Source organism: Podarcis cretensis (assembly GCF_951804945.1).
Source record: "Podarcis cretensis genome assembly, chromosome: 5".
Classification (NCBI taxonomy): domain Eukaryota; kingdom Metazoa; phylum Chordata; class Lepidosauria; order Squamata; family Lacertidae; genus Podarcis; species Podarcis cretensis.
Window position 1 is genome coordinate 98005343 of NC_137174.1, and position 27855 is coordinate 98033197.

Genomic DNA, 27855 nt, shown 5'->3' on the forward strand with positions numbered 1-27855 from the left:
TCCTACATACAGCTGGTGTTCTGTGAATGGTGGTACTTGGGATGCCTTCTGTAAGATACAGAGGTTGCACCTATAGCCATCTGGCCAATGCGTGATCCCCATACTTCTATTTTCTACTGCGTGTAAATCCTGAATTATTTTTGAAGTATAGCCGTGAGCTCTGTGTGCTACAGATGTTAAACAAGACTGACAACTGAATCGGTTCCTAAAAATGAAATTCCTTAGCCAACAGCCTCAGGCAGGCAACCACTTACACATGTGTTTATCTGTCTGTGTAACTGTGTGTTTAGCTTCTGACTTTCATGGGGAAATGGTTGGGCATCCTCCAATATCAATATGTGTACTACTACTACTACTACATATTAATACTTAGCTTTAATATAGTGCTTTTGAGTGCTTCAAGTGCTTCATGCAGATTATATTATGGTGAGCTTTACAACAGGCCAATAAGGTAGGCTGATATTCTCTCCATATTGCAATTAGATGGTGAGCTGATTTGTTTATGGTGTAGTCAAGATTCAAAGATACAGTTTCTGGATCCACAGGCCAGCCTCTTAAGGCCAAAATGGCTCATATAGTAGAATTTGGTTGCTGGTTCCCCCAAAGTGAAAGGTGGGTTTGTAAATGCAGTGTGAGAAGCTGGGAAGAGGAGTTCTGTGCCTTCCCCCGAAACTGCCTCTCCCCAGCCTCTTTCTCCCCACGCTGGAAGTAGCCCCCACTGGAAGAAAACCAAAGTGGAAGAAGTCGTGCTGGGAGGGAAATAACATGATTGTGTTTTTAAGTTCCTGAAACACAGTAGAAGGGAGACGGAGGCACCAGTGGGTATGATCCCGATGCTTTCTGGGTGTGAGGGCAAGGGAGAGACATTTATCAAAGGACTGTCATATGTGCTTCTTAGACTGCTGATGAGCTGCAAGAAAAGGCACCTCAATCAAAGGAGGGCAACCAAAATGGTCAAAGGCCTGGAAACGATGCCTTATGAGGAACGGCTAAGGGAGCTGGGCATGTTTAGCCTGAAGAAGAGGAGGTTAAGGGGTGATGTGATAGCCATGTTCAAATATATAAAAGGATGTCACATAGAGGAGGGAGAAAGGTTGTTTTCTGCTGCTCCAGAGAAGCAGACACGGAGCAATGGATCCAAACTACAAGAAAGAAGATTCCACCTAAACATTAGGAAGAACTTCCTGACAGTAAGAGCTGTTTGACAGTGGAATTTGCTGCCAAGGAGTGTGGTGGAGTCTCCTTCTTTGGAGGTCTTTAAGCAGAGGCTTGACAACCATATGTCAGGAGTGCTCTGATGGTGTTTCCTGCTTGGCAGGGGGTTGGACTCGATGGCCCTTGGGGTCTCTTCCAACTCTATGATTCTATGATTCAATCCAAGCAGTTTTCCAAGGATTCCTCAATGAAGAGACTGAGATTCTCAAAATGCATTTGGGAACATAACCACTTGTACAGCTGTCATCTTTTTAAACATTTGGCTCTTTTCCACAGCTGTTTTTGATCCGCTTTTATCTCCTTTAACTTCCCACCACCACCACCATGGATGTTTGTGCACGCACACCTGGAATTTTGGCACAATCTAATTTGGATCATATGCTCACCAGCTCACATTGAATTCTGTGATAACCCAAAAATAGATATATATTTCAGGCACGTGTTAGTGAGTGCTGATTTTCATGTTTAGCTTGTCTGTCAACTTTCAGCAGTCTAGGTCTTGAATTTTCAGACACAAAATTTGAGATTCAGTATTCACCAAGACTATAACATCCTTATGGATGTAAGGAGCTGCCTGATATGATTCTTGGTCTGGTTCTGGATCCAAGGTTCTGGGCAGAGGTCTTTCAGACTAGTACTGAGACCGGGGGATTGAACCTTGAATCATCTGCCTTTGAAGCGTGTGCACCCTTTACTGAGCTATGGTGCTTCCTTGTTTCATCTTCTGTGTCTGTACACTGAACAAGCTTCAGTCTTATACAGTCGTACCTTGGTTCTCGAACTTAATCTGTTCCGGGAGTCCGTTTGACTCCTGAAACCGTTCACAAACCAAGGCATGGCTTCCAATTGGAGCTTCCATTCAGCTCATGCCATTTGAGCTGTTTTTCAATATATGGGTTGTGTGGTAAGTGAATGTTTGTTTGGCTTGTGACCGCTGTATGCAACATGCCTGTGAGATGGCAGAAACTGAAATTTTGGGAAGCTTTTAGGTAGAGCAGGCAGAACCTTGGCACATCCTTCTGGGGAGTGCAGTGGAAAAGAATGGGAGTTGCATGGTTCACCACCACCACCACCCTGGTAGGGGTGGGGTAGGGGTTGAATCTGTGCAGGATTGGACTTTTTAAGTGAACAATGCCCCCTCCGTTGAAAAGCAGAGGATTCGGCTATGGTTGAATTTCAAGGCAAGCCCCTGCCAAAGAGCAGCTCATAGGAAAGCTGAGCTTTTAATCTGACATAAGTCTTCCACTAAAGTCCCCGACGGAAATGCTTCTGATGATTGCTATGAGCATACGCCTGGTAAATAAAGCAGATAATGCTGTTTCCCAAAATATTAGCAAAAACTGGATTAAGCAGATTCTGCCGACTCCTCGCTCCCAAGGACACAGAGTTGCTCACTTGAGTTGCCTGCGGAGGTTTAAGGCCATGCAGGGAATGCCAAAGGCAGGCAAAGAAATGGCTGGATGACCAGTAGTTGCCAGCTTGGACCAGGGAGCTTTGAGCTTCGTACTTTGGCAGCTAGGGTTGGATATTTGAATGGCATTCCATTTCTACATGTGGCCCATGCAGTGTGGTTTTGTGGCCACCCCACTTTGTGTCTCTTAGCCTTTTCATGCTTCTCACTTGGCCACAGAAGAAATCCCCTTCCTCATGTTTCCAGGATCTTCTGCCCTGCTTCTTCTACCCCACATACTGTTGTATTGGGTCCTACAATCACTTCTTCTGCCCTACCCCCCATTCCTGAAAATTAAGCTGTGTCCACAGTGGTTGGGAAATCAGAATCATTTCCTGCTGTGGCTGGTGTGCTACTTGGAGAGTGGACAACCTTCTTGCACAAACTCTTTGCAAGGCTGCATTTGCTTCTTGATGTAGAGCAAAAACTCTGGTGCCCTGAGCAGACAGGCTGCTTCATCCTAAAGCCATCCCTGCGGCTGCTTGGGTGCGGGAGAGACATATGCAGGCTAATAGCTTCGAGGTGCTGCAAACTGCTTCAGACATGTGCGCCGTAATGTGTTGATATTGATCGCAGTTATACTAGAAGGTGTAAATAATATTTTCCAAAGTGCACTTCAAAATGAGCATGTTTGCTGTTTGAATGACTACTAAATAGAATCTGTGTTGTGAGGGGAAAGGGGACATGAATAACTCTGAAGGGGACATGAATAACTCTGACGGTAAAGCTGAATAGCATTTGCTCGGTTGGAGTACTTTGCAATTCTCTGTGGAATGAAGGTGGACAGATGGCTTGTGTGAGAAGCATAAGTGAGCTCTCCAATTACTCCCACCTGCAATTTTCAAGCTCTTTAAATTGATCTTCCGGGGGTGGGTGAGGGTAGAGTGACAGAGCACTCGCATGGGGGGCTAAAATGTAATACAGGGATAGAGCACCTGTGGCCCAGCAACATCTACCCAACCTGACCATTCACCATGCTGGCTGGGGCTTATGCGAGTTGTAATCCAACAATATCTGGAGGGCCACAGGGCCCCCACCCTCATATATCCATTTGTGGCTAGCATTTGCACACGGCAAGCCTTTTCCCTCTGTGGATGAGACTTGGAGCAAGCCAGCGAGAGCTGGGGCGTGAGATCCTGCCAGCGTCTTAGTCACTCCCCTCTGTGCTCCTTCTCCTGCAGAATGAGGCTTTTATTTCTCTAGCTCCTGGCTTCTCAAGGGGGCTGTTGGCAGAGGGGGACTCTCCGCGCTCTTGTTTCCTTCACAACTCCCAGCCTGTAGTACGTGGAACAAACGGCCACGCTGTTCAGGAATGTGTAAGGCAGCAGGGTTGGCATGGCACCAGAAACGTCTGATATGGGCTGGTTCATAAGTACTACAGTGCGGAGTCGCTTTCTTGGGAGCAGTCTCGCGCTTGACGTATTGTTTTGCCTCTCGCAGAAATGCTTAACACCTGCAGCATTAACCTTGCAAGGACTAAATGTCTGTGTGTGTGCCGTTAGTTCTAAGGACAGGATGAGCCTACCTTGATTGTGAATGGCTTACTACAGCAATGCCTGGGAGATGCCCCATTCCCCCTGGACGTTGTAGAAACAGTGTGAGCTTAGCTAAGGCTGACTACAGCGCAAGTGCTGTGTGCCGTTTTGAAGGCAGAGCGGAGAAAATCTTCACTGTCTGTTTCTGACGTGTCAGTTCAAACTTCTGAATGGCTTGTTCCACAAACAAAGGTTGGAGGAACGCACCTTGCTTTTGAGCCTTCGGTGACCAACAGCATTCTGGCACCCGTTAGTTCCCAGCACATCTTTCTCCCTTTTGCTCTGTGCCTACTCTGCTCAGGGACCATTCTCTCAGTCCCTGACTTCCTCCCTTGCAGATGGCTGTTATCGCTCTGTAAATAGGGCAGCAGCAGAAACGATCAGCTTCTTAACTTTCAGAAGCCCCTTTCCAGTGTGTTGCCTATGGCTTAGACCTCAAGGTGTCATTCCAATCCATGGAATTTATTATTCCATCTAACAGAATATTGACACCTGAGTCTCCCAACGGCTTCTGCTTTGGCCAATAACCAGGTGCAGCGTTAAAGAAAAAGGAAGTCCGCTTAAATGTTTCACTAGAGCACAGCAGCTAACAGCCAAGGAAAGGATTGGTTAGCAGTGGCGTAGCGTGGGTTATCAGCACCCGGGGCAAGGCAAGTAATTTGCGCCCCCTAACCCATGGATTTGCGCCCCCTAACCCGTGGAATTCCCTAACCCCCAGATGTTGCGCCCGGTGCGGCCGGCCCCCCCTGCACCCCCCACGCTACGCCACTGTTGGTTAGGCCTTGCTTAACAAAGACTGAGGTGGCTGTGTTGATGAAAAGTCTTCTAGTTTTCAGGTGGAAATGAAGCACATAGATTCAGCTCCTCCTCCACATGCATACCTCCAGTAGCTGCAAATAAGACTATAGCCCAGTGGGAGAGAAGGTTCCGTATGGTGATGTCTGGAAGTGGAAGTTTAAACTGGGGGCGAAACACTGTCAAGGCTTCAGAAAATGAGCTTCAGGTTAGCTGGATATGAGGACTGCTGCGGGGCATGTGCAGATAGCTGTTTAGTGTGAGCATAAGGTTCAGTGTCTCTGGCACCCACAGGCCAGCTAGTCAGTTCTGGGTTTCTTCTGCCCACTCGAGCAGGGCAGCTTGTGCAGATCTCTTCTGGGCAAAGGTACTTTCCTCTCCCTGGACTGCTGCTTATGATTCCCTGTTTCTGAAGTTTGATTCACATACTGCTGTGCTGGGCGTTGTGATGGCCACCATTTGGACTTCCTGTTTGCCAGCAGTGTACTTTAGCATGAACAAATCTGGACTCCTAATCACTCCTAACTCATACCTAGGTATCTATAAACACAGAGTATTGATGAGTTAAACCGAAATAGCCTAGGTAAACGAGGCCTGAGACAGGGAAGGGGTTTTTTTGGTGCAGTTCTGGGGGGTTATGCAGGTTTCCTTTAGTGCCACAAGTATGCTTTTGAAGTTGTATGTAAAATTAAGAGTAGTGTGCCCTAAGACAAGCATAGAGCAGCCCTAATAATGTGCCTTCATCCACCAAATATCCTGCCTTGTAGGAAGAGTTTTCTGTTCCTTTCTCACAAAAGGCTCAGATACCACTCAGATGATCTGTGCTTACAAAGACCAGGAGTTTCAGCCTAAGGGAGTGAGGGGTTAAATTTCACATAGAATTCACTTTCTAGTCCCCCCCCCCCAAAAAAATAAATCCTCAGGACTGACTAGACCAGGGGTAGGCAACCTAAGGCCTGGGGGCCGGATGCGGCCCAATTGCCTTCTCAATCCGGCCCGCAGACGGTCTGGGAATCAGCATGTTTTTACATGAGTAGAATGTGTTCTTTTATTTAAAATGCATCTCTGGGTTATTTGTGGGGCCTGCCTGGTGTTTTTTACATGAGTAGAATGTGTTCTTTTATTTAAAATGCATCTCTGGGTTATTTGTGGGGCCTGCCTAGTGTTTTTTACATGAGTAGAATGTGTGCTTTTATTTAAAATGCATCTCTGGGTTATTTGTGGGGCATAGGAATTCGTTTTTGGTTTTTTTTCTTTTCAAAATATAGTCTGGCCCACCGCATGGTCTGAGGGATGGTGGACCGGCCCACGGCTGAAAAAGGTTGCTGACCCCTGGACTAGACCCTCTGACACCAGAGCAGTTGAGTCAGTGGCAGCAGGTGGGCCTGCAACATCAGATGCAGAGCCCAGGAGTTGATGCCCTTGCAAGAACTCATGCTCACTGTAACACCACAACAGATCAGGTATTGGGGCTTACAGAATGCATCTGCCGCTGAACTACAGCCCATAAAAATAAATAAAGTAACTTGGTTACTTTCCCATAGTATTTTAATACTTTTAAGTGCAAAGCATGCACAGCCGTGCTGTACGGTCCAGGTTGATATTCTTCCTTGGGAATGTTGGGCAGGCAGCTTGTTGTGCCTTGGTGCTTTGTCAGCAAATAGAAGCCCGTTGCAGCATTGGCATAGGTTTCCCAGGGAGTGCTTGCCTCAGTCCTGATCAGAATTTTTATTTTGCTCATTAGATGCTGCAGCAGCCCAGGGCTCAGTGTGAGTCCGCTGTGAAATTTCAATAAATTTAAATCTGTAAGGGCAGGAGGCCCATCTGCATTCTCTGGGCTTGCCTGGAATCCAGATTTATGGTGGGTAATTGATCGAAGGTGCGTGCTAAGTGTGTGTACATTTCATCCTCTTGGAACTATCCTTTTAATACACGGCTTTAGCAGGATAAAGTGTCGAACTTCAACCACTCTGCATTGCTAAATGTGTTCATGTAAATGGCTAGTCTGCTTCTGGGAATGAGGTGTGAGTGGAGAGAGTGAGAGAGCGAGAGGGAGAGAAACATCAAAGCTGGGCGAAGGAAGTGTTTGGATTCTGCTCAGTGTGCAAATGCCGACCAGCACAGGCTTAGTAGCATCCCTGCTGCAGTATCACCACTCCTTTTGACAAGTTCCCAGAAGGGTATCCCTGCTTTTGTGGAGGGGAAAAGCAATTCCAGCTGTCAGGAGCTCACATTTGAAACTGCTTGCTTCAGCATCTGGCTGTGTAAGATAACGCCTATTTCTGCCTGGTGACGCGGTGGCTCTCTGGCTCATGTTTACCCATATTGTTTTTTATGATGCAGATCCTCCCTCCTCTGGCACCTATCGCCATGGTAGCAGTGTGCCACTTGGCAAGTGACACAAGCAGCTCTCCCTGGTGAGACTGGCGTTCTGCCATGCTTTCTCTCCCAGGTGCGCTGAGGATGCCTGGCAGGGAGGGGGCCAATATCCTTGCTTTGCTGTTCAGGAGCAGGGGAGTCGCTGCTTCTGGAGATGAAGATCCTGCTAAGTGTTTGCCAGCAGATCCAAAGTTGTTCATGTGTGCCGTGCGATAAGAACTAAAGGATGAGGAATGGCACGTCATGGTCTGCCTCTTCTGGAGAAGATTGTCTTTTTTAATAAAATATATATATATATAGTTTTTTAGCATATCATTTTCAACAATTATTAAACATACTTTTATATCATACAATTTTTTTGACTTCCATCAATCACATCTGAAAATTTTCCAATCTTTTTCCTTTAGTTTACATTTCTAACTTTCACTGTTACATTTAAATATCATAACTAATATCTCTCTTCTTTGCAATATTTCATATATTCCTCCTTAGAAAACTTATACTAGCGTAATTTGTTGATTACAGTTGCTCTTCAAATAATTTGTATATCTCTTCCAATCATCTGTAAATCTCTGGTCCCTCAGGTTTCAAATCCTTCCTGTCATTTTATCCAATTCTGCGTAGTCCATTAATTTCGTCTGCCGTTCTTCTTTCGTCGGGATTTCTTCTTGCTTCCATTTCTGGGCCAACAATACTCTTGCGGGGAAGATTGTCTTTTGATCCTGGATGTGGAACCTAAGAAGCTTCCTCGGGTTGAGTCAGACCATTGGCCCATCCAGCTCTGTTCTGTCCACACTGACTGGCAGCAGCTCTTCTGGGGTTTGGGCAGGACGTCTCCCAGCTCTTCCTGCAGATGCCGGGGATTGAAGTGCGATCCTTTTGCATCTAAAGCACGGGCTGCACTATGGAGTCACAACACTTCCTCAAAGGGCCCAGGACCAGCTTGTACTTTCTCTGAGTTGACATAGGACCCAGTCCAGATAAGCGCTGCTACCAAACGGAAATCTCTTGGTATTTTCTAAAAACAGCAAATGGTGTTGTGGCTCTTCACAGACTGACAGGTTTATTGTGGACTGGAGTCCACTTCATCAGGTGCGTGAAGCATTCTCTGCAGTTGGCTGTCTAATACATCACACACGTCTAGAAAGAGAAAAGAACCGGCAGCAGTGGCCTCCCTTTTGATGGCTTTTCCGGGAAAGATCGGAAGCTGCAGTCGCAGAGCGAACAAGATCAAAATACTGACCTCTTCACAACAGCAGTAATTGGTGATAATGCTATCTTTCTAATCATGCTTTTGATAATTTAAAAGCTGCAACGTGAAGGAAATGCCTCCTTCAATAAAGCCTGAACTGAATAAATCTGATTTGCCGATAATCATTAGTGCGGATTAACAGGAAAGAGTATATTATTGTCAATTGCTGCTGTTGTGAAAGAGTCACTCTCTTCTTATCTTGCATACATTTGGGTTCTGCATAGACCTACAGCAGCTATTAATATGCCATGGCCTTTGGCCTCTCAGCTTGTCACACACTCACTTTTAAGTGTGTGTGAGAGTGCACACACCAGCTGAGGACAGGGTTTCATGCATCTGGTGAAGTTTCTAACCCACAGAAGCTTATGTGACACCAAATCTGTTAATATTGAAAAGTGCCACAACTCTGTTGCAGCAAGATCAACACAGAGCGCTGCACAGTTGTCTTTCTGGAATCGGCCTCGTGTTTTCTAGCATCTTCTGGGCTAGGATCAGCCACACCCTGGCAGGTCATATAAGCTGCATTTAACTTCAATAATGATGATAATTTTATTAGTTATACCCTGCCCATCTGGCTGGGTTTCCCCAACCACTCTGGGAGGCTTTGTGGTAAAGAAAGACTTTGTCCAGAAATCCCCTTGCTAGGGAAGGAAGGGAAATGCTCTTGAATGAGAAACAATAAAGATTTCCTCATTTGAAATTGTTCCTTCCCGTCCCCGTGGATCTGATATACCTCGGTTTAAGAACAGTCCTGTTTACGAATGATTCAGTTTACAAACTCCGCCAAACCGGAAGTAGTGTCCCGGTTTGTGAACTTTATCTCGGTCTAAGAACAGAATCTGAACAGTGGAAGGGCACCAGTGGCTGGAGGCCTCAATAGGGAAAGCACGCCTCGGTTTAAGAACGCACTTCCGGAACAGATTAAGTTCGTAAACCGAGGTACCACTGTATAACCTTACCCAAGAACACATGTACCTTGAGGCTAGAAGGTGCCAGCTTCACTATACAGTCTGCTATCTGAAAAGTGGTTGTATTGAGTGGGAAAATCTATGCTAGACCTGACTGGAGAATAGAGTTGAGAAGTTGCCTATGTTTCTTCAAAGCTTAGCTAGATACTTGCTGTTCTGGTCCAGTATTTCTGTCTGCGGCAAACTGCACAACACCATGTGTTTGATTGCATTATAAAATGTTCCTGCATGTACACATATATGTCACTGCTATCACTTTCTAATAGTTCTGTTGGAGCATAATGTCTAAACATCCCACCCCTCTTTCTGGTCAGGCTGTAGCCTTTGAACCCCTCTGGAGGGAAGCGGGCAAATGAGCCAGCTAGGATAGCTGCAACTTTCTGGAGTAGCTTTCTTGTCTTCAGCTGGCTTCCTGGAGAAACTCCTCAGTGTCCTTGTTCTGCCAGAGCCTCTGATATTGTTCTCTGGTGCCAGGAATGTCGAAGTTTTGAAACGGATTGGAAGCAGCCTTGGAAAATTCTGTGGCAATGCAGGGAGGAAACGCTGAGAAGCCCAAGCAGCTCAGGGTTGGACTGCCTGCTTTTGCCTTAAGAAGAGGACCAGGGTGAGGGTACAAAGCTGGGCATGCTGTTGAGTGCATGATGAAAGAAATGAGCAGGGGGTGTTCCTGGAAACTGCAAGGAAGAGAGCAATGGTGAATTGAATGCATAGCTGAGGTTGCAAACCAGGCTCTTTGACGTTGGAGGCTGCCACTAAGGAAATGGACTATATTACGCTCAAAATTCTGAGGCTGGTGTCTTAAGGCTTTGAAACAACTTTTTCCTACTCCTCTTACGTCATCTTTCCACTCCACATATGCAAGGCTGGAAAAATCCCAGTCATCTAGGCTTCTTGCAAACGTTTTTCATTCCCTCCCTCCCTCCCAGCTCTGCTACTTTGCATGTTGTGTTTTCCCAATATTCATCTAAGATGGGTTGTGCCAGGATTAGCAGGGGCTGGCTGGGAAACTGTGGCTTCTATTTTGGCTGAGCGTTGTGGGTATGCAGCTTGACTGGCCAGGATACAGAGAACTGTGAATCTCCTTCTCTGAACCCTTTGAGAGGGTTTTAAGCTGCCTTCCTTTCTGACATGGAAGTCCTTTCAACGTGGGACTTGAACCCCAGAGGGCATGAAATTTGGCCAGTGGCTTTGGACCAATCCAATCACTGAGCGTGGAGCGCTCTCTTGAGCTCCTAGGAAGGAGGGCAGGTGTTGGTGAAGAAGTGCAATGGGCAATTGCTTTAAAAGACGGGCGATGATGATCTAAAAACCCTTGACTCAATTGGCTGCACATTGCTTGCGTTGTGTGCCTGATTTGGCTCTGTGAGTTCTCTGCTGAAATGGAATCATGGCGTTCAGTAAAGAGCATGATCACCAACAGCTATTTTGTGCTTAGCATCCCTTTCCTCCCGCAATCATGATCATGACCAAGTCCAAAGGGTAGCACTGAAAGAATGTTTTATGTCTCCCTGTTTGTTACACTGTGGGGTCCTACAAGAAACTACTCTATCCACAATACTATTTAATATCTACAGGAAGCCGCTGGGAGTGGTCATTAGGAATTTTGGGACATGCTGCCATCAGTTTGCTGATGACACAACAGCTCTGCTTCTCCATAACATCTGCATCAGGAGATGCCTTGCCATGCAGAATGAAAGAATGTAAACTGAGCTTGAATCCTGGCAAGACAGAAGCCCTGTGTGTGAGTTATTACCAGAGCTGAGAAATCGGGTCAGTTGTCTGCCGTGGACAGGGTTGCACTATCCCTGAAGGAGCAGGAATGCAGTTGGGGGTGCAGTTCTGGATTCATTCTGCACCTCCATCCCTTTAAATGAGCTTCAGCAACAGCAGCTTGATGGAACCTTTTTGGGCTTCCATAGACTCTGGAGACATCCTGTGGGCTGAGGTCTCATTCTGCCTGGGCATGTTTCCCCTTTGGGAAAACCATTCTGTCAATAATACGTTCCTTTCCTTGGGTCTATCACTCAAGCTCTAGGGGTGTCTTTATGCAGAATTGGTGATGGGCAGATATCTCAGGCTGAAGTGTCTGATGGGAGCTGCCCTCTTAGCTGAGCCCTCATTTCGCCCTGGAGTGGGAAATGGAGGAAAATAAGCAATTAAAGGACAATGGATGCGTCTGGAGCAGTTCCAATTCCCTCCTGAAATCCATCTGTTGCAGCATTCGCTGTTGCTCTCTGCTTGGCCTCCCGTTACAGTCTAATAATGTTAGTGGTTTAATAGTGATGGCTGCAGAAATTGCTGTGCAGGGTAGGGGACTTTGGTACAAATGCATTGCAGGCTGGAAGCCCATATTTTTCCTCCTCTTCCATCCAACTCCCTGGGCTGTCTGGGGGGAAAATATGTGGCACTTCAGGCTTAAATGCAAAAAGGGAGTGGCTGTTAATCTTTTCAGGATTCATGTGATCTCTGCTTTTTCCACCTAGTCTGTTCGTCTGCCAGCACATTGGAGGTGCAGTTGTGCTCTTTAGAGCCTGAGTAGACCAGTGTTTCCCAAACTTGGGACTCCAGCTGTTTTCGAACTACAACTCCCATCATCCCTAGCTGGCAGAACCAGTGGTCAGGGATGATGGGAATTGTAGTCTGAAAAACAGCTGAAGCCCCAAGTTTGGTAAACACTGAAGTAGACACATGGATGATCCCATGCCTGCTGAAATCTTGATCTTAAATTAACAGATTATGTAGGATTCTGCAATTCTCTCCTCTGCATTTTTTTTTATACCCAAAGCATCCTAAGTAAGCTGTGTCCAAATAGCAAAAGGCTGATTGGTTGGTTTTCCATCTCAATGCCTCCTCCCTGACCTGTGTTTTTACTTCCCAGGCAGGGAGGAGAGATGGAGGGCCCTTGATCTGAAAAAGCACATTGGGGAGGACAGTTTGGAGCTGGGAAAGGGTTAAGCAGTCCATCCCCACTTGCCATACTTGTGGTCAGACAAGGCCTGTCCATGCTGCTTCCAGGCTTAAATTAACACAGTGGAAAGAATTGCAGAGTGCTGCAGAATGTGAGTTTGAGTCTTAGAAGAGCAGGAAAAGTTTCAAGTTGTTGGGGATGGGCTTTGAGTGATTGGCTTAGCTCCTTTTTCCTAAACATTGGGGGGGGGGGAGTTAGAATACGTTATGCAAAGCAGTGCCCAATTGCAGTAAATAAATAAGCAAACCTGCTCAGTTTGGATTGCAGAATTAAGCCCTTCTTACCACAGAGTTTGGCCTGTCTGGATGCAGAGCTGAATGTGGGTTGCAACAAAACCTCAGCTGTCCTGCATTAAATGGAGACGTGGGAACGGAGGCTTCGTATCCCAGAGGAAAAAGGGTTCTTTAGAGAAATGCAAACTGAGTGTGTCACAAAGCAAGAGAAAGTTTGTACTTCTGAATCGATTTACTACATGTACAGAATAAAATACAGTGGTGCCTCGCAAGACAAAATTAATCCGTTCCGCGAGTCTCTTCGTCTAGCGGTTTTTTCGTCTTGCGAAGCAAGCCCATTGACGGCTTAGCGGATTAGCGCTATTAGTGGCTTTTAGTGGCTTTTAGCGGCTTAGCGGATAAGCAGATAAGCGGTTTAGCGGCTTAGAAAAAAGGGGGGGGAGGGAAAAAACCCACAGGAACTAGCAAGACATTTTCTTGGGAAATTCGTTTTGCGAAGCACCTCCAAAACGGAAAACCCTTTCATCTAGCGGGTTTTCCGTCTTGTGAGGCATTCGTCTTGCGGGGCACCACTGTATCTGAACATTTGAAAGGTACCTTACCCTAGCCTCCCTGTTGCCTGCTTCTGGTTAGCAGCATCTTCCCAGCTACTCAGGCAGGGGTGTTTCCTCCTTCTGGCTCCAGGGATCTCTAGAGATGCCTGGGATCGAATGTGGGACCTCCTGCAGGGACCATGTCACATGCTGTGTCCCCCTTGGCAAGTTTTCTGGTGTAGCTTCCAGATCCCCTTCGGCCAGAGAGAACATGGGCTTTGAACCCATGGCTGCAAACATCGCCAGCTGGGTAAGCCGCATCCACTGCACCACTGTTCCTTGGGCATTTTCTTTTCTTTTTGACGGTGAGGATGTTGCCAAAACTTAGGCCATCAGTGATCTTGTGTGGTGGCTGCGTTGGTGTTCTCCGCTTGCTGTTCTCTTCCATTGCATTTCACAGGCTCAGTTCTGTGTTTCAGCCAGTCAGGTCACCTATTAATACATTCAGCATCCTGGTCAGAGTTCTTCCATCTTCTCAAGCATGATGAGTATCCTCGAGGGGTGAGACTTACGTTGGTCTTGGCACCCGACCTCCCCCACGACCAGTTCACTGGGTCCCCTGCTTGATGACTTTTAGGAAACAATCAAAGAATTTGTTTATTTCTTTAGCTTTCAGTGGGAATCCAGTGCTGCCGCCGAATGGTTTTGACTGTTTTCTTTGTTTAAACATAGCTGTGTTTCGTATTGATTTTATGCCTTTCTGCTGTTGGCTACCTTGGGAGTCCCTGTGATTGAAAGGTGGGGGGAGATTTTACATTAATAAGTGTGTGCACAAACCAAGTTAAATGTCAGCCCTGGAAGGGCACTGCAGTGAGACATGGCTAATTTGGGAGGCCGGAGAATTCCCCTGCCTAAGAGAAGACTCCCTGGAGAAGACCCTGTTGTTGGGAAAGATGGAGGGCACAAGGAGAAGGGGGCGACAGAGGACGAGATGGTTGGATAGTGTTTTCGAGGTTACCAGCATGAGTCTGACCAAGCTGCGGGGGGCAGTGGAGGACAGGAGTGCCTGGCGTTCTCTGGTCCATGGGGTCACGAAGAGTCGGACACGACTAAACGACTAAACAACAACAAATGCTGCTCATCACAGTCTGTTCTTGAGGAATTGGAGGTTACTTGACCTTTGTCTGTAGCCAGACACCTTTTCTGGGTGGAATGTTGCATTTGCTTTGTGGTTTCTTCCTCCACTTCCCAGGTTTGTCTTCTTTCTCCACATCCGGATGCAAATTTTCTCTTCCTCCAAACTCCTCTGACAGTCTTCCTTCAAATATCCATACTAACGTGGCCTCAGTGACTTAATGATACTTAATGCTCTCTGGATTCTGCCTACAGGTCCCGGCTGCTCTTCTTGAGATAAGAATCTATTTTTAAAGACAGCCTTTCTCTTGCTCAGGTAGAAGACTGGCTAAACCAATTAAACACATTAGGAGATAACCGTACATGTGGCTCTGGTTCAAGATGTCTGATTTCTGCGCCGCAGGACATGTTTCAGTTGCCGGCCTTCTTCCTTGTTACTTAGGCAGCTAACTAGATCTGCTAGGCGTCACCTGCTCTGCTTGTCATTCCTCCTCACCTGCTTCTGAATGATTTCCCCCTCCGCGTATTGTTCCTGGTCAGTTGTATGTACACAAGGCCCATTTTTCTCATGCTCTTCTCGACTGCTGTTTTCTTTTCTTCCTTTTTCTAAAAAAGAATTGCAGCTATTGAAAGATGTTTCTGCTGCCAAAGAGAGAGCAGCCTGTATAACAAGCTCTGGCGTAAATCCTCTTCACCAAACACTGGTGCTTCCCTAAACAGCAGCCTTCTGCCGAACCTTTGGGAGTAGGAACTGGGAGGTTGCAAGCTCAGTGCTGGAGCCCGTGCCTTGTACGCGGAAGATCCCAGGTCCGCTCTCCTGACATCTCCAGCTAAAAAGATGGCAGGTTTCAGAGAGTGGCTGCAGTCAGAGTTGAATTCATAGAATCATAGAATCATAGAGTTGGAAGAGACCACAAGGGCCATCGAGTCCAACCCCCTGCCAAGCAGGAAACACCATCAGAGCACTCCTGACATATGGTTGTCAAGCCTCTGCTTAAAGACCTCCAAAGAAGGAGACTCCACCACACTCCTTGGCAGCAAATTCCACTGTCGAACAGCTCTTACTGTCAGGGAGTTCTTCCTAATGTTTAGGTGGAATCTTCTTTCTTGTAGTTTGGAACCATTGCTCCGTGTCCGCTTCTCTGGAGCAGCAGAAAACAACCTTTCTCCCTCCTCTATGTGACATCCTTTTATATATTTGAACATGGCTATCATATCACCCCTTAACCTCCTCTTCTCCAGGCTAAACATGCCCAGAATTGCATTGGCTTTTTTAGCTGCCGCGTCACACTGTTGGCTCATGTCAAGTTTGTGGTCAACCAAGACTCCTAGATCCTTTTCACATGTACTGCTCTCAAACCAGATGTCACCCATCTTGTATTTGTGCTCTCATTTTTTTCCCCCCAAGTGCAATACTTTACATTTCTCCCTGTTAAAATTCATCTTGTTTGTTTTGGCCCAGTTCTCTAATCTGTCAAGGTCGTTTTGAAGTGTGAGCCTGTCCTCTGGGGTAATTGTATTGGTCCAGATGAATTAATAGTTGAACTTTGTATAAGGCGGCTTCATAGAAATACTGTAAAAATAGCAATTCAAATAGCAGCTTGTAATTGGAGCAACAAGAATGCGGCTCGGTTTCCCTCAGCTGCTGTGGGAGAGCACTCTCCAAAAGTCAAAGCACCCATGATTTTTTTGTGTGGAGAAGGACTGTTCTCAGAGTTAGAGCACATGGTTTGCATGCAGAAGGTCCCATGTTCACTTCTGGCACCCCCAGTTTGAAAATAAGGACCAGGCAGCCAGTGTGGGGCCGTTTTCTTCCCTGAACCCCATGCCAAAAAACGAAAATACTGGTTTAGATGGATATGGGAGCCTGACATAAGGAAGTTTCCTTTGTTCATGGGAGCTGAATGTTGCTGTTCATTTTCAGTTTTGGTCCATTTGATTCTTGGTGCCACAGGAGGCCTTTGTCCCTAGAATAAGGCCGTGCTCGGTATCGTTCCACAATGCTGCTGCTTTTTTCCTTAATTACCTTCCAAACAGAAATTGGATGAATCTCCGTGATGCAGAAACAGGGAAAATTCTCTGGCAAGGAACAGAAGACCTCTCCGTCCCTGGAGTAGAGCACGAAGGTACTGTTGAGCCTTGGTGTGTGACTGGACTTCTTGGTGGTTTGTGCGTGAAGGATCCTGAAATACTGAGCAGGTTCAGCACTGTTTGATGGGGTGCTGTCTTGCGCTGAGCGATATCTGGTTTTCAATATAACGATATATCACCAGCTAAATATCACAATATATCATGATATATATATGCGGCGGAGGGCCTTAAAATGTAAGGAAGTAGTAGATTTAATAAAAATATTAAATAAACTTCCATATACCATTCTTTTCCATGTATAAGGCTAGGGTTTTTTATTTTAAAATTATGTTCAAAATTGTGGGTCGTCTTATACACAGATACAATTTACATTGGCTTGACATCTAAATTTTTTACTCCCGAAAGGTGAGGTACGCTGTCATTCAGTAAGATATTTCCAGGATGACGCAGTTCTTGAGCAAGGGTGTATATCTAGGAACACACACCAACCTTGGCTTTAAGTGTGAAGCAATCCTAAGTGTTCACTCTTGCTTTGTGAGCTGAGCCAGTGTTGGCTAAGGAAATTCTAGCAGGTTAAAAAGGGAGGAAAAGGGTAGTCCCTTCACTGCTTGAGAAAGCTCACCCCTTCTGTTCTCCGATGCCTTTTTGTCCCTTCCTACTGCACTAGCGTTTTGTGCTTTGCTAAGGATATTTGTGGACATGTCTAGAAATGTGAGGCCAGATGGGGGCCAGTGCACTGGCAAGCCATTAATCTGCCTTTTCGCTTTGCTCCCCCCCCCCCCCCCCAAGATCCACTTTAGCAGATCCCTTGGCCTTTTTATGCAGTGCTTTTTGCGGGAAATCAGTGTTCCTAACCTTAATAACTTAAAAGCGGATCTGATGCCTCCTGAATCATGCCTCAGTTGAAAGGCTAAAAGAAGTCATTAACGACTCCCCCCCCCCCCCACTCTGCCCCAGGGAATGGATTCAGCCACAAAGATAACTCAGTAATACCTTTTGCCCATGCTGGCTTCTTGTCTTTGGAATCACGGGACTGCTCTCCCTTTTGGAACTTGGTAGTCACATTCCTCTCCCTCTTTACATTGTCAAAATCCCAGTTGATGCAGCGCTCATCAAGAACACATCATTGAAACCCTCCTGACCTTCAATGGCCTGAGTCTGATTGGTGGCGTCTCAGGGATCTCTGAGTCACGAAGCTTTAAGCACTTTGTGTGCTGGTTCGCAAGGCTTGGGCCTGTTCTTTCAGCATGTGCTGAGTATGGAAAGCCTGGTTTGGGGGCCCAGACCCCTGTACCCTGAAAAAGATGCAGGTTCAGTGGTTAGACACAGAGACCTATAAGCAGCTTACTTCATGGAAGCGCTTTTTGTGGAGGGAAGCCCTCGTGCCCCGAAGTGACCTTTGGAACAGTGGTTCCAACCATCTCTGTCCTCAGGGAACGCCTTCTGCATCCATTTCTCTGATATGATGCTGCCGCCTTTGCAGAACGTTCGCAGGAGGGGTCTAGAGAGTGGGCAGTTTCCATAGGGTCACTGAGCTGACCTTTGCGGTCTCCTGTTTCCCCACATGAACCAGGAAAGGGCCCCTGGAACAGGCATGAGCAGCCTTCAGGCTTGCAGGGTCCAATTTGGGTTTTACTAGACATGGGTGGCGCTGTGGGTTAAACCACAGAGCCTAGGGCGAAGGTTGGCAGTTCGAATCCCTGCAATGGGGTGAGCTCCCGTTGCTCTGTCCCTGCTCCTGCCAACCTAGCAGTCTGAAAGCACGTCAAAGTGCAATTAGATAAATAGGTGCCGCTCCGGCGGGAAGGTAAACGGCGTTTCCATGCGCTGCTCTGGTTCGCCAGAAGTGGCTTAGTCATGCTGGCCACATGACATGGAAGCTGTGCGCCAGCTCTCTCGGCCAATAAAGCGAGATGAGCGCCACAACCCCAGAGTCGGCCATGACTGGACCTAATGGTCAAGGGTCCCTTTACCATTTAGACCCCTGAGGTCCACTGACTGGAGCCCATGTGCAAATCAGCAGTGGAGAAAGGAAAAGGACCAGACGGAGACAAGACTGGAACTATGGTACCCCTTAAGCAACTAGAAGTAAGAAATGAACAGCACCTATTTCAGAAGTCCGATTTGCCTCCTGCCCTCTCCCTTTCCTGGAACACGCTCAGTATCTCACCTGTGGCCGCATGCTTCGGGAGAGCCATGACAGGTCTGCTGCCGGTCAGGGAAGTCTGTCAACAGTGGCTGATCTCAATCATAAGTTTCCAAGGGGCCTTGAGGTTGCTGCAAACACCCTTTGAAAACCATGGTCTTAGGAGGAAATTATGTGATGCAGCCGGGCCAAAAAATGTCTAGTAGTGCCTGCCCTGTTTAGAGCTGGGCTGTATGTTAGTAAATTGTGTGAAACCAGTATATATGGTGTTCAGATCGCAATACCAGTATTAGACATTTTGAGCTGGCAATGCATCATGGTGGCTGGGGACCTTCCTGCCCCCCCAGCTGAGCAGTTTAAGGAAGCCTCGTGTAAGCCGGAGAGGTATTGGGGCTTGCTCAGTAGGGCTGGGGGATATATCTCGCCTGCTTCTTCCTCCCCTAAGCAGCCAAGGTACATTCCAGACATTGTAACATATTAGCATATTGTGGTATTTAGCTGCTGATATATCACAATTTTGAAAACCAGATAACGCCCAGCCCTAGCCCTGATTTTCTCATGTGTGTAGCGTAAGCCCAGCCTGCTTGACCAACATACTGCATTTAGTCATTTATGACACGTCAGTCATTTATGGCATTTAGTCATTTATGGTTCCTTTCTTGGTCACTTTCCTGATGCAGGAGATCAGATGAGTGGTCTGTCTGAAAGTGCTTGAGGTTACAGCTGGGGTGGGTGCGAAAGAGGCCCAGGGCTCCTGTGCCTTTAATTGCTAAAAAAAACAAAACCCCCAAAACTCTCCTTTCCTACACACCTATTAAAGGTGTAAGAGCCCAGGCCTTTTTTCCATCAGACTGCCCTAGTTACAACCAGTTGCACGTGTTTGCTTCACAAAAGTCGGACGTGTATTTTTCTCCTCTTTTTGGACCTCAGTGCCTTTGGCAACAGCAGCGTTTGTCCTACTACTTGGAATGATAATCTAATTTCCTCTTTCTCTCTGCTAGCTCGAGTTCCTAAGAAAATTCTGAAATGCAAGGCTGTATCTCGGGAGCTAAACTTTTCCTCGACTGAACAGATGGAGAAATTTCGACTGGAACAGAAAGTGTATTTCAAAGGACAGTGTCTAGAAGGTAATGTTCTGTTCTGTGAGTAGCTGTAGGTGATGTCTAACAATATGGAAGGAAAAGCAGATCTTAGATTGGGAGAAATGGTTCTCTGCAACAGATAAAGCTTATGACCTGTAGGGTAGAAGTCCAGATTTGCAAGAGTCGGTGGAAGAAGATTGGAAAAAATTTAAAGTTTATCTTCAGAAATATTGTAAAATTAAGGAATGTTAGAAAGATATTGGAATAGAATTATGTGGCTTTAGCAGAAAAGATATAAAGGATTAAGTAAAAATGAATTGGTGAAAGAAGAGAATGCAAAATCACAATATATTAAGATAGAAACAAAGCTGGAAAGGATTTGCTGAAATATCTAACTGAATTAGAAGACAAAAATGGGAGGTGTGAGGAGGTCAAGGAAATAAGTGAATGAAAGCAAGGGATGTAAAGGTTTGATCTGTTGTTTTTTTTCAATTGTTTGTATTTTTTCTGTCTTTTTCTTTTTTCTATTTTCTCTTTATAATCTTTAAAATTTGAATAAATATTATTTAAAAAAAAGAAGAAGTCCAGATTTGCTTCCCAGTCTGTTGCTTAGGTGGGTGATATCGGGGGTGAGGGGAGAGAGAGAGAGAGATGGAATTAGAGCATTTGCAATAACTGTCCCCTTCTTCCCTTTACAGAATGGTTCTTTGAGTTTGGCTTTGTGATTCCCAACTCAACAAATACTTGGCAGTCCTTGATAGAGGCCGCTCCTGAGTCACAGATGATGACCGCTAATGTTCTAACGTGAGTTATCACATATATCTGGTGCCATTTTTCTTGAAAAAGAACTCACCGTGAACACCTCCCTCCCTCCCTCTCTTAGAATGGCAGTAGCGCTCACCTGAGAGGTGCTGACTTGAGTTCCGGTGAGTTCTGGCTGGAAAAAAGCCTTGCATATAACACACACTGCAGAAAGAGAGATCCAAGGGCTGCCTGGAGTGTGGAGCAGGCTGGACTGATAAAGCATGTCAAATTCAGTGGTGTAAAGCTATTCTGCGGCCGAAGGGGTCAGAATTAGGCTCCAGACCATTGAGCTCAGTGCCCTGTGCAGCACACAAATTGGCTTCTGTGGAGCCTAGGGAGGGATCTGTGCACCCTGAACCACCCACTAGAAATTGAAATTGAATTGAAATATTTTATTGTTCCTTGTACAATTTGTATACAGTGAGATTACACGAGCACCCGCCACTCAGCTCTCTTAGTCTTAATTCCCCTCGTTTACTGACGCACACCCACCAAACCCGAAAGTCAGTTGCCCTGTTGTTATCTTTTCATTCAGCAGCCTAAAAGCCCACGGATAGAAGCTGTTCTTTACCCTGTTGGTGCGACTAATCATGCTTCTGTATCTTCTGCCCGAGGGCAGGAGATCAAGAAAGTGCCGGCCAGGGTGTGAATAATCATCCCTGAGAATTTTCCTCACTCTCCTGAGGCAACGTTCTTCCACTATTTCATCCACGGGACAGCCCATAATATCTTGTGCTGTATTCACCACCCTCTGTAGGCACTTCCTATCAGATGATGTCAAACCAGCGTACCACACATAGAAATCTCGCTCACGCGGCGTCTGAGAGTTCAGGCATTGCTCTCGCACTTCCAATCATAGAGTTTTCCCCAGCCTTGAGGCCTGCAAACCTGCTTCTTATTCAGAGAGCCTGGCCTGGTCTAAGATGTCTTTGACACTTCCTATGTTCTGCAGTGGGATGTGTGCACCTGCTTTCCACCTACCCCAATTAGCTCTCCTGGAAGCTCCCTCGCCTGAAGGCACCTCAGAAGCAGGTGTTGCTTAGCCCCAGTGCATCTCTGCCTCCCATCATGTAGGTCTCCTTTACACCCAAGTCTCCAAAAATATTTCAAAGCATTTATCATCACGTACCATTTTTTCTTTTCAACATACAAAATCTCTTCTTGACTTCCCACCCCTCCTTTCCTGATGTTTGTTTTCTGCTCCTAGCTGTTTTATAGCACATAGATGGGACGCGGGTGGTGCTGTGGTCTAAGCCACTGAGCCTCTTGGGCTTGCTGATCAGAAGTTCGGCGGTTCGAATCCCCGCAATGGGGTGAGCTCCTGTGGCTCTGTCCCAGCTTCTGCCAACCTAGCAGTTTGAAAGCATGCCAGTGCAAGTAGATAAATAGGTACTGCTGCGATGAGAAGGTAAACGGCGTTTCTGTGCGCTCTGGCTTCCATCACAGTGTCAGAAGCGGTTTATTCCTGCTGGCCACATGACCCGGAAAGCTGTCTGTGAAAAAACGCCGTCTCCCTTGGCCGGAAAAGTGAGATGTGCACTGCAACCCATAGTCACCTTTTACTGGACTTAACCGTCCAGGGGTCCTTTACCTTTACCTATAGCATGTATATTTTTATTGTCTAAACCCCGCCACTGTTAGATCTTTCAATAATCCACTGCTTGTATTTCAAATCCTGCCCGCGACTTCATATAGGGGTGACAGTTTGATAGATAATCCATCAATGGTCCCCATTCTTCCTTAAACACTTTGTCCTTATGTCCTCTTAATTTGGCAGTTCATTTCACCATTTCAGCATAGTCCATCAGTTTCATAAGCCATTCCTCTAGATTGCAGTTTTAAGAGCAGCCCTTTGATTCTCCGCTTCTTGTTCTCCCCTGATCCCCCACCCCCCCTTTCTCTCTCTGCAGCGGGAACGTTATCATAGAAACCAAGTTTTACGACGACGACCTCCTCGTTAGCACGTCAAGAGTAAGACTGTTCTACGTTTGAAAGAAGGCCCCGGCGGGGCGGGGCTTGGGCCTGGTTTAGTTCTCCCTCCTCTCACCTGGTTCCTGGTGCCGAATCCCCAGCCCACATCCAAAAAAGTGTCCCGTGGAAGAATCTCTCTCTCTCTGTCTCTCTCTTCCCGTAGGCGCTGAGCCCAGGGACCAGCTCGGCGCGAGTTGCAGCCTTGGCCCGTTCTCTCTGCTCTTCTGGCTGCATGAGGCCGAGCTGCAACACGGCGTGTCACCATCTGCTCAGAATGGGGTGGGGGGGGGGTAGAAGAGGGATTGAGGACTCTGTTTTATTAGAGACCCAAATGGGCATGAAGGATCAAGACTGTAAATTACGTTTAGGTTTTTTAAAAATCCTTTGTATGTCTCTGTATCTTAGTACCCCAGCTTCCCCTCCTTGGCAGGCTGGAAAAACGCTTCAGTTCTCCATTGTTCTGTTTGTCAGTTCTGTTTTAAGTTAACTCTCTCGCTCCTTCTCCCTTCCTATCTCTCTGTCTCTGTCTTTTTTCCTCTCTCAGTTCATTCCATCTCTTTATTTCTACATAGGGGGCCCAAACATCATCACGTCCCTTCCGCACCCCTTCGCTCCTTAAACTTGTAAAATAGACTGATATTATTACATAATGTAATTAAAATAAAACATTTCTGAATTAAAAAGCAAACATTCCTTACCACTTGGAGGTCCAGGCGAGATTTTAATCCTCTCTGGCTCATCCCCTCCTTGACCAGCTGAGTCCAAACACAAGGATATAAAAAACTATTTGCAGGCCGGAGACCGGCATGGTGCAGGGTGTGAATGGAGGGGGGGTTTTCTCTGCTTAGACGAGCGGGGAGGCCTGTGAAGGAAGGATAACTGCTCCTTCATATACCAGAGAGGTTGAAGATGGGTGGCAGAGCACCTGCCTTGCATCCAGAAGTCCCCAGATTCAATCCCTGGCTGCATCTCCAAGTAAGGATGGGAAAAGACTCCCTGGGTTGCTGTTCCTAGTCAGTGCAGAGGATATAGAACTAGTACGATACGATAATCTTTCTTGTCATTGTCCCATACAGAACAACGAAATTGAAAAAATCTACACCAGACATTCAAACACCAACAAGCCTGCTATCCCAGCCTGGTTAGCCTAAAAACTCTGATACCCCATAATTACGGTAAATACAATATACTCCCATAGAGACTTCCTTATGCTGCATTTAAAACCAAAATTGCATTTGGATAGAAACTGTTTCTCAGGCGGCTAGTCTTTATAACCCTGTACCTTCTTCCAGAAGGCAGAAGCTGGAAGAGATCATTTCCAGGGTGCGCACTATCCTGTGCTATCTCTGCAGCTTTCTTATAGCACCTGAAAGCATAGATTTGATCCAAGGTGGGAAGAGTGCACCCAGTTATTCTCTTGGCAGTCTTTACAACCCTGGGCAGCATTGTTTTTCCCCAGATAGACCAGGGTAGCTTCCTGGGTCCGTGGAAGGCTGGTCATCGCTTGACCTCAGTGCCTTGGAGAACTTTCCACCTATGAAGGTGGATGCATATTGGGACACGTTGCCTAGAGCATAGAAAGAAACAGGACAGCTAGAGCAAACATATTAGGTCTGTCTTGGGCAGCCTGGGCCTTCCAGAGACTTATGGGCCACAACTCCCAGCAGGAGTTGAGGCCTGCCGAGTGCTTTGGAGTGACAATCTGGCCCAGCCCTTGAACTCAGGCTTCTCAGCTTGAAGTTACCTGCTTTTGCTTTTCTGTTCCAGCAGGAAGACATCCAGGTAAGATGTAAGGTGGACCATTGCTCCTTTCTGAAGGACAAGCCATGCTCAGGGCAGGAAGTTGGGAGCCCTAATGGCCGCAGCTTGTTCCTCCTTTTCCTTTGGGAAATGCCACTGCCTTGGCCACAGACTTTACCTCCCTTCGTGTTCTGTAGGCCCCAGGCAGCTTTCTAAGAAGGGCAAGAAGGGCGGTACGCTGGTATCAGTTGCGCTGGTAACTAAGCACAAGCACATTTCTTTATCTGAAAACTTTCAACGACCCATTGGTACAGCCGTTTGTCTCTTGCATCTCTGTACGTAAACTTGGCACATTGCCTCGTGCGGATACCTGAGTGACCTCCTGTGTGGCCAAGCAGTCCTCTTTCTCTGAATCTGAACAAGCTGATCTCACCTGCTGCAGGGAGAATGTCGAATTCTTCGGCGCTGGGGAAGGCTGGCTAGAAAGGGGGCGGATCAGAGCTTTGCCTCTTGCAGACACACTTGGACAGGCTGTGGAACGAGGGGCTGGTTGTGTGCATGTAAACTCCCCTGGGCCATTAATTAAGATTTTTGTGGCACCCCAGCAGTTCAGCTACTGGCACACGCTTTAACCAGTTGTTACCCTGCTTTTTTCTCCCCCCTTTAGCATTAGACACTTAAAAAAACCCAAAACCAGCTGAAACAATAATATTGAAGTAGTAAGACAAACATGTTGCCAACTCGTAGCTCCTCCAGCCTTCTTTCTCTCACCCCCACATCTCAGGTGGTGGAACAAAAAACGGGCTCAGCTGTGCTGTGCTGGGGAAAGGTCTCCTACTCTAGAGGTGCTCCAAATAGCGTAAGCGCTCCAGTGGGTGGAGAGGGGGCAGGCGCACCTGCGGTCAGAACGTCTAGGGGGAAACATGCAGGAAAAGGTTATTCTTTTGAGACCTGCAAGAACAGAATAGCCTCCTGTCACAGTGGCCAAGAGGGATACCCCAGTGGGAAACCCAAAAAGTGCAACAGCCCTGTCCCCAGATAGTATCGAGCCACTTGGGGCAGAGCACTGAGACCATAAACCCCCCCCCCCCATTGCACAGAGCGTATCTCCAAGGGCCCCCGTTGGAGAAATGAAGGCAGGGGGTCTTGCATAGCAGCGGTTGTGTCTCTGTTGTGCATTGTGCGCCCATTCTGAAGCCTGATTATCCCGCCACAGCAAGGCGGGCTGCGGGCTCATCTGTGGCTTTCTAGAGGTGGCTACGTAATTCTCCCGTCGGTTCCTATAGAAACTGCTTCCCCGGGCGACTTGCCTCCTTAGAGGGCTGCCTTAGTTCCACGCTGTTGCCATGGCGCTGCCTTTGCAACAGTCCCATCGGAAATTCAGGCGGGAGCAGCTGTTTGTGGGCCTGGGTCACTGGGTGAGTTCCAGAAATAACATCCGTGTGCATGTACAGAGGGGGCAGCTAGGGCAGTTGCCTCCATTAAGCCCTCTGAGTGACCTTCCCTGGGGCATCTAAGCGGCCACTGTTGGAAAGGCAGAGCTGGACCACGTGGTCTGATCCAGCAAAAGCAAGCAAGATGGACAGAAAAGCCACCGGGACATCTGCAACCGACTTTATGTTCTTCCATCGAGAAATGGAATTTGGATCCCACCAGCTGCAACACCAAGCCCCACATGGTCTATGCTCTGAACTTCAGAATTTTAGAGCAATCTTAGTTAATCTGGAATGACTTCTGCCCATTCACACATGCATCCTGACTTGCTAGGAGCAGAGCCCACAAGAGTCATGAAGGCTGTTAAACTGCCTCTGGCTGTCCGGCACTCGCCTTCCTGAACACCCTTGCCTCTCGCTGTCCCCTTGGCTGAAGCCGCTGCAGGCAGAATTCTCCCAACCCAGCTGGCTGCCATTGGCTTAGCTGCTGTGATGTCACAGAAATGCTGTTCTGCCTTGGGTCAAGCAGCTTAGGAGGACTTGAGGCAGAATTCCAAGTTGCCTCAACAAGTTGCACCATATGTTTGGGGTCAGATCAATCAAGTGGCGGGGGGGGGGGGGTTGGAGCCGTAGTGGGTATCTTCAGTAACCACGCTATTGTGATGTTTAAGGCAACTTTACTTGATTATAGCAGTGGGGAAACTCACAAAAGTGGGGTTTCCAGGACTAAAAATTGCACAGGCTGATAATAGAGGCAGTCCTTCACCTTAGCTTTTACGCCTGCATTGAAATTGTCATGTTCTCACAGGAAAAGCATGCCTGCGTTATCTGAGCCGGACGCATGATTTGCAGAGAAGAATAGGGTTCCTCCTTTATTTCTGGCTAGCCTAAGGCTGAGTTTTACCTGCACAAGCATTATTGACTCGGCCTGCGTGAGCAGATTCTCCTACTTCTATCCTTTCACACTCCTTTTACAGTTTTTACATCTCTCCCCACGTAGGCTATCCATCAATGCACGCACTACAATTTCCGCTACAGGTCCTTTTGAATAAAACAGGATGCTTGCTGTTGATGGGTCAGAGGGTGAACGTGGCCTCGAATGTGGTGGCACCTGCTGAACTCCGAAGGCGAATGAAAAGCCTCCGGAACTGTTGTCACTGCCTCCGAAATCATTTGCGAGAGGGAGGCACACAAGCCTCTCCAGGGCCACAGAAAGTTTTTGCCCGCTAACATGCTGGAGGAGAAGCGTAACTGTGGCAGGAACTGTCACAAAACCATCGTGAGAAATCCACTCCCATGCAAACCATACAAACAAGCCATATAGGATGCGTAGGGGACTGGATTACAAGCGGCTAGAGAACCAGGATCCAGCTTTTCTTTTATATAACTGGAAGCCTAATGATACAGTTCTCTCTGGGTGAGGTGAAAAGCCCAGGCAGGTAATGAGTTGGTGGAGCATTAATGGCTTGGGTTGCAGGGAAACTCATCTGGTGCTTAGCTTGTTTCCTAATAAGCTGCAGGGTGGGGGTGATTTGGCAGCATGGCAGGGTGCAGGAGTTAACCCTATCCGCACTGTAGCCCCAATCCTGCTCAGCGCATATCCAGAACTGCCCCAGAAGGAAAACTTCCTTTCCATGCAATAATAAAAATAATAATAAATTTTATTTATTATTTACCCTGCCCTCCCTGGCCAGAACTGGGCTCAGGGTGGCTAACACCAATAAAATCACAGCAAAAAAATGATGTGGGGGGGAACCAATTTAAAATACAGGTTAAAATGCAATTTAAAATGCAGCCTCATTTTAAAAGTAGCCCATAAATCAAAACCGTAAGGGGAGGGCAACATCAGAGTCAGACTGAGTCCAAACCAAAGGCCAGGCGGAACAGCTCTGTCTTGCAGGCCCTGCGGAAAGATGTCCAGTCCCACAGGGCCTTAGTCTCTTGTGACAGAGTGTTCCACCAAGTCGGGGCCAGCACTGAAAAGGCCCTGGTCCTAGTTGAGACCAATCTAACCACCTTGAGACCTGGGACCTCCAAGGTGTTGTCATTTGTGGACCTTAAGGTCCTCCGTGGGGCATACCAGGAGAGGCGGTCCCGTAGGTACCTAGGGCCTAATCTTGCATCTC

The 27855-nt window shown here is 47.1% G+C and overlaps 1 protein-coding gene across 1 annotated transcript in view; it reads left to right on the plus strand.

The window, feature by feature from the left end:
* The window catches only part of PDE6D (phosphodiesterase 6D), a 28750-nt gene extending 5499 nt beyond the window's left edge, over positions 1-23251 (plus strand). The window contains exons 2-5 of the mRNA XM_079978342.1: positions 16500-16588; positions 19701-19826; positions 20480-20585; positions 22496-23251. Coding sequence (XP_079834468.1) covers positions 16500-16588; positions 19701-19826; positions 20480-20585; positions 22496-22577 — 403 coding nt within the window. The 3' untranslated portion in view covers positions 22578-23251. The remainder of the gene's footprint in view (positions 1-16499; positions 16589-19700; positions 19827-20479; positions 20586-22495) is intronic.
* The last annotated feature ends 4604 nt before the right edge of the window (positions 23252-27855 follow it).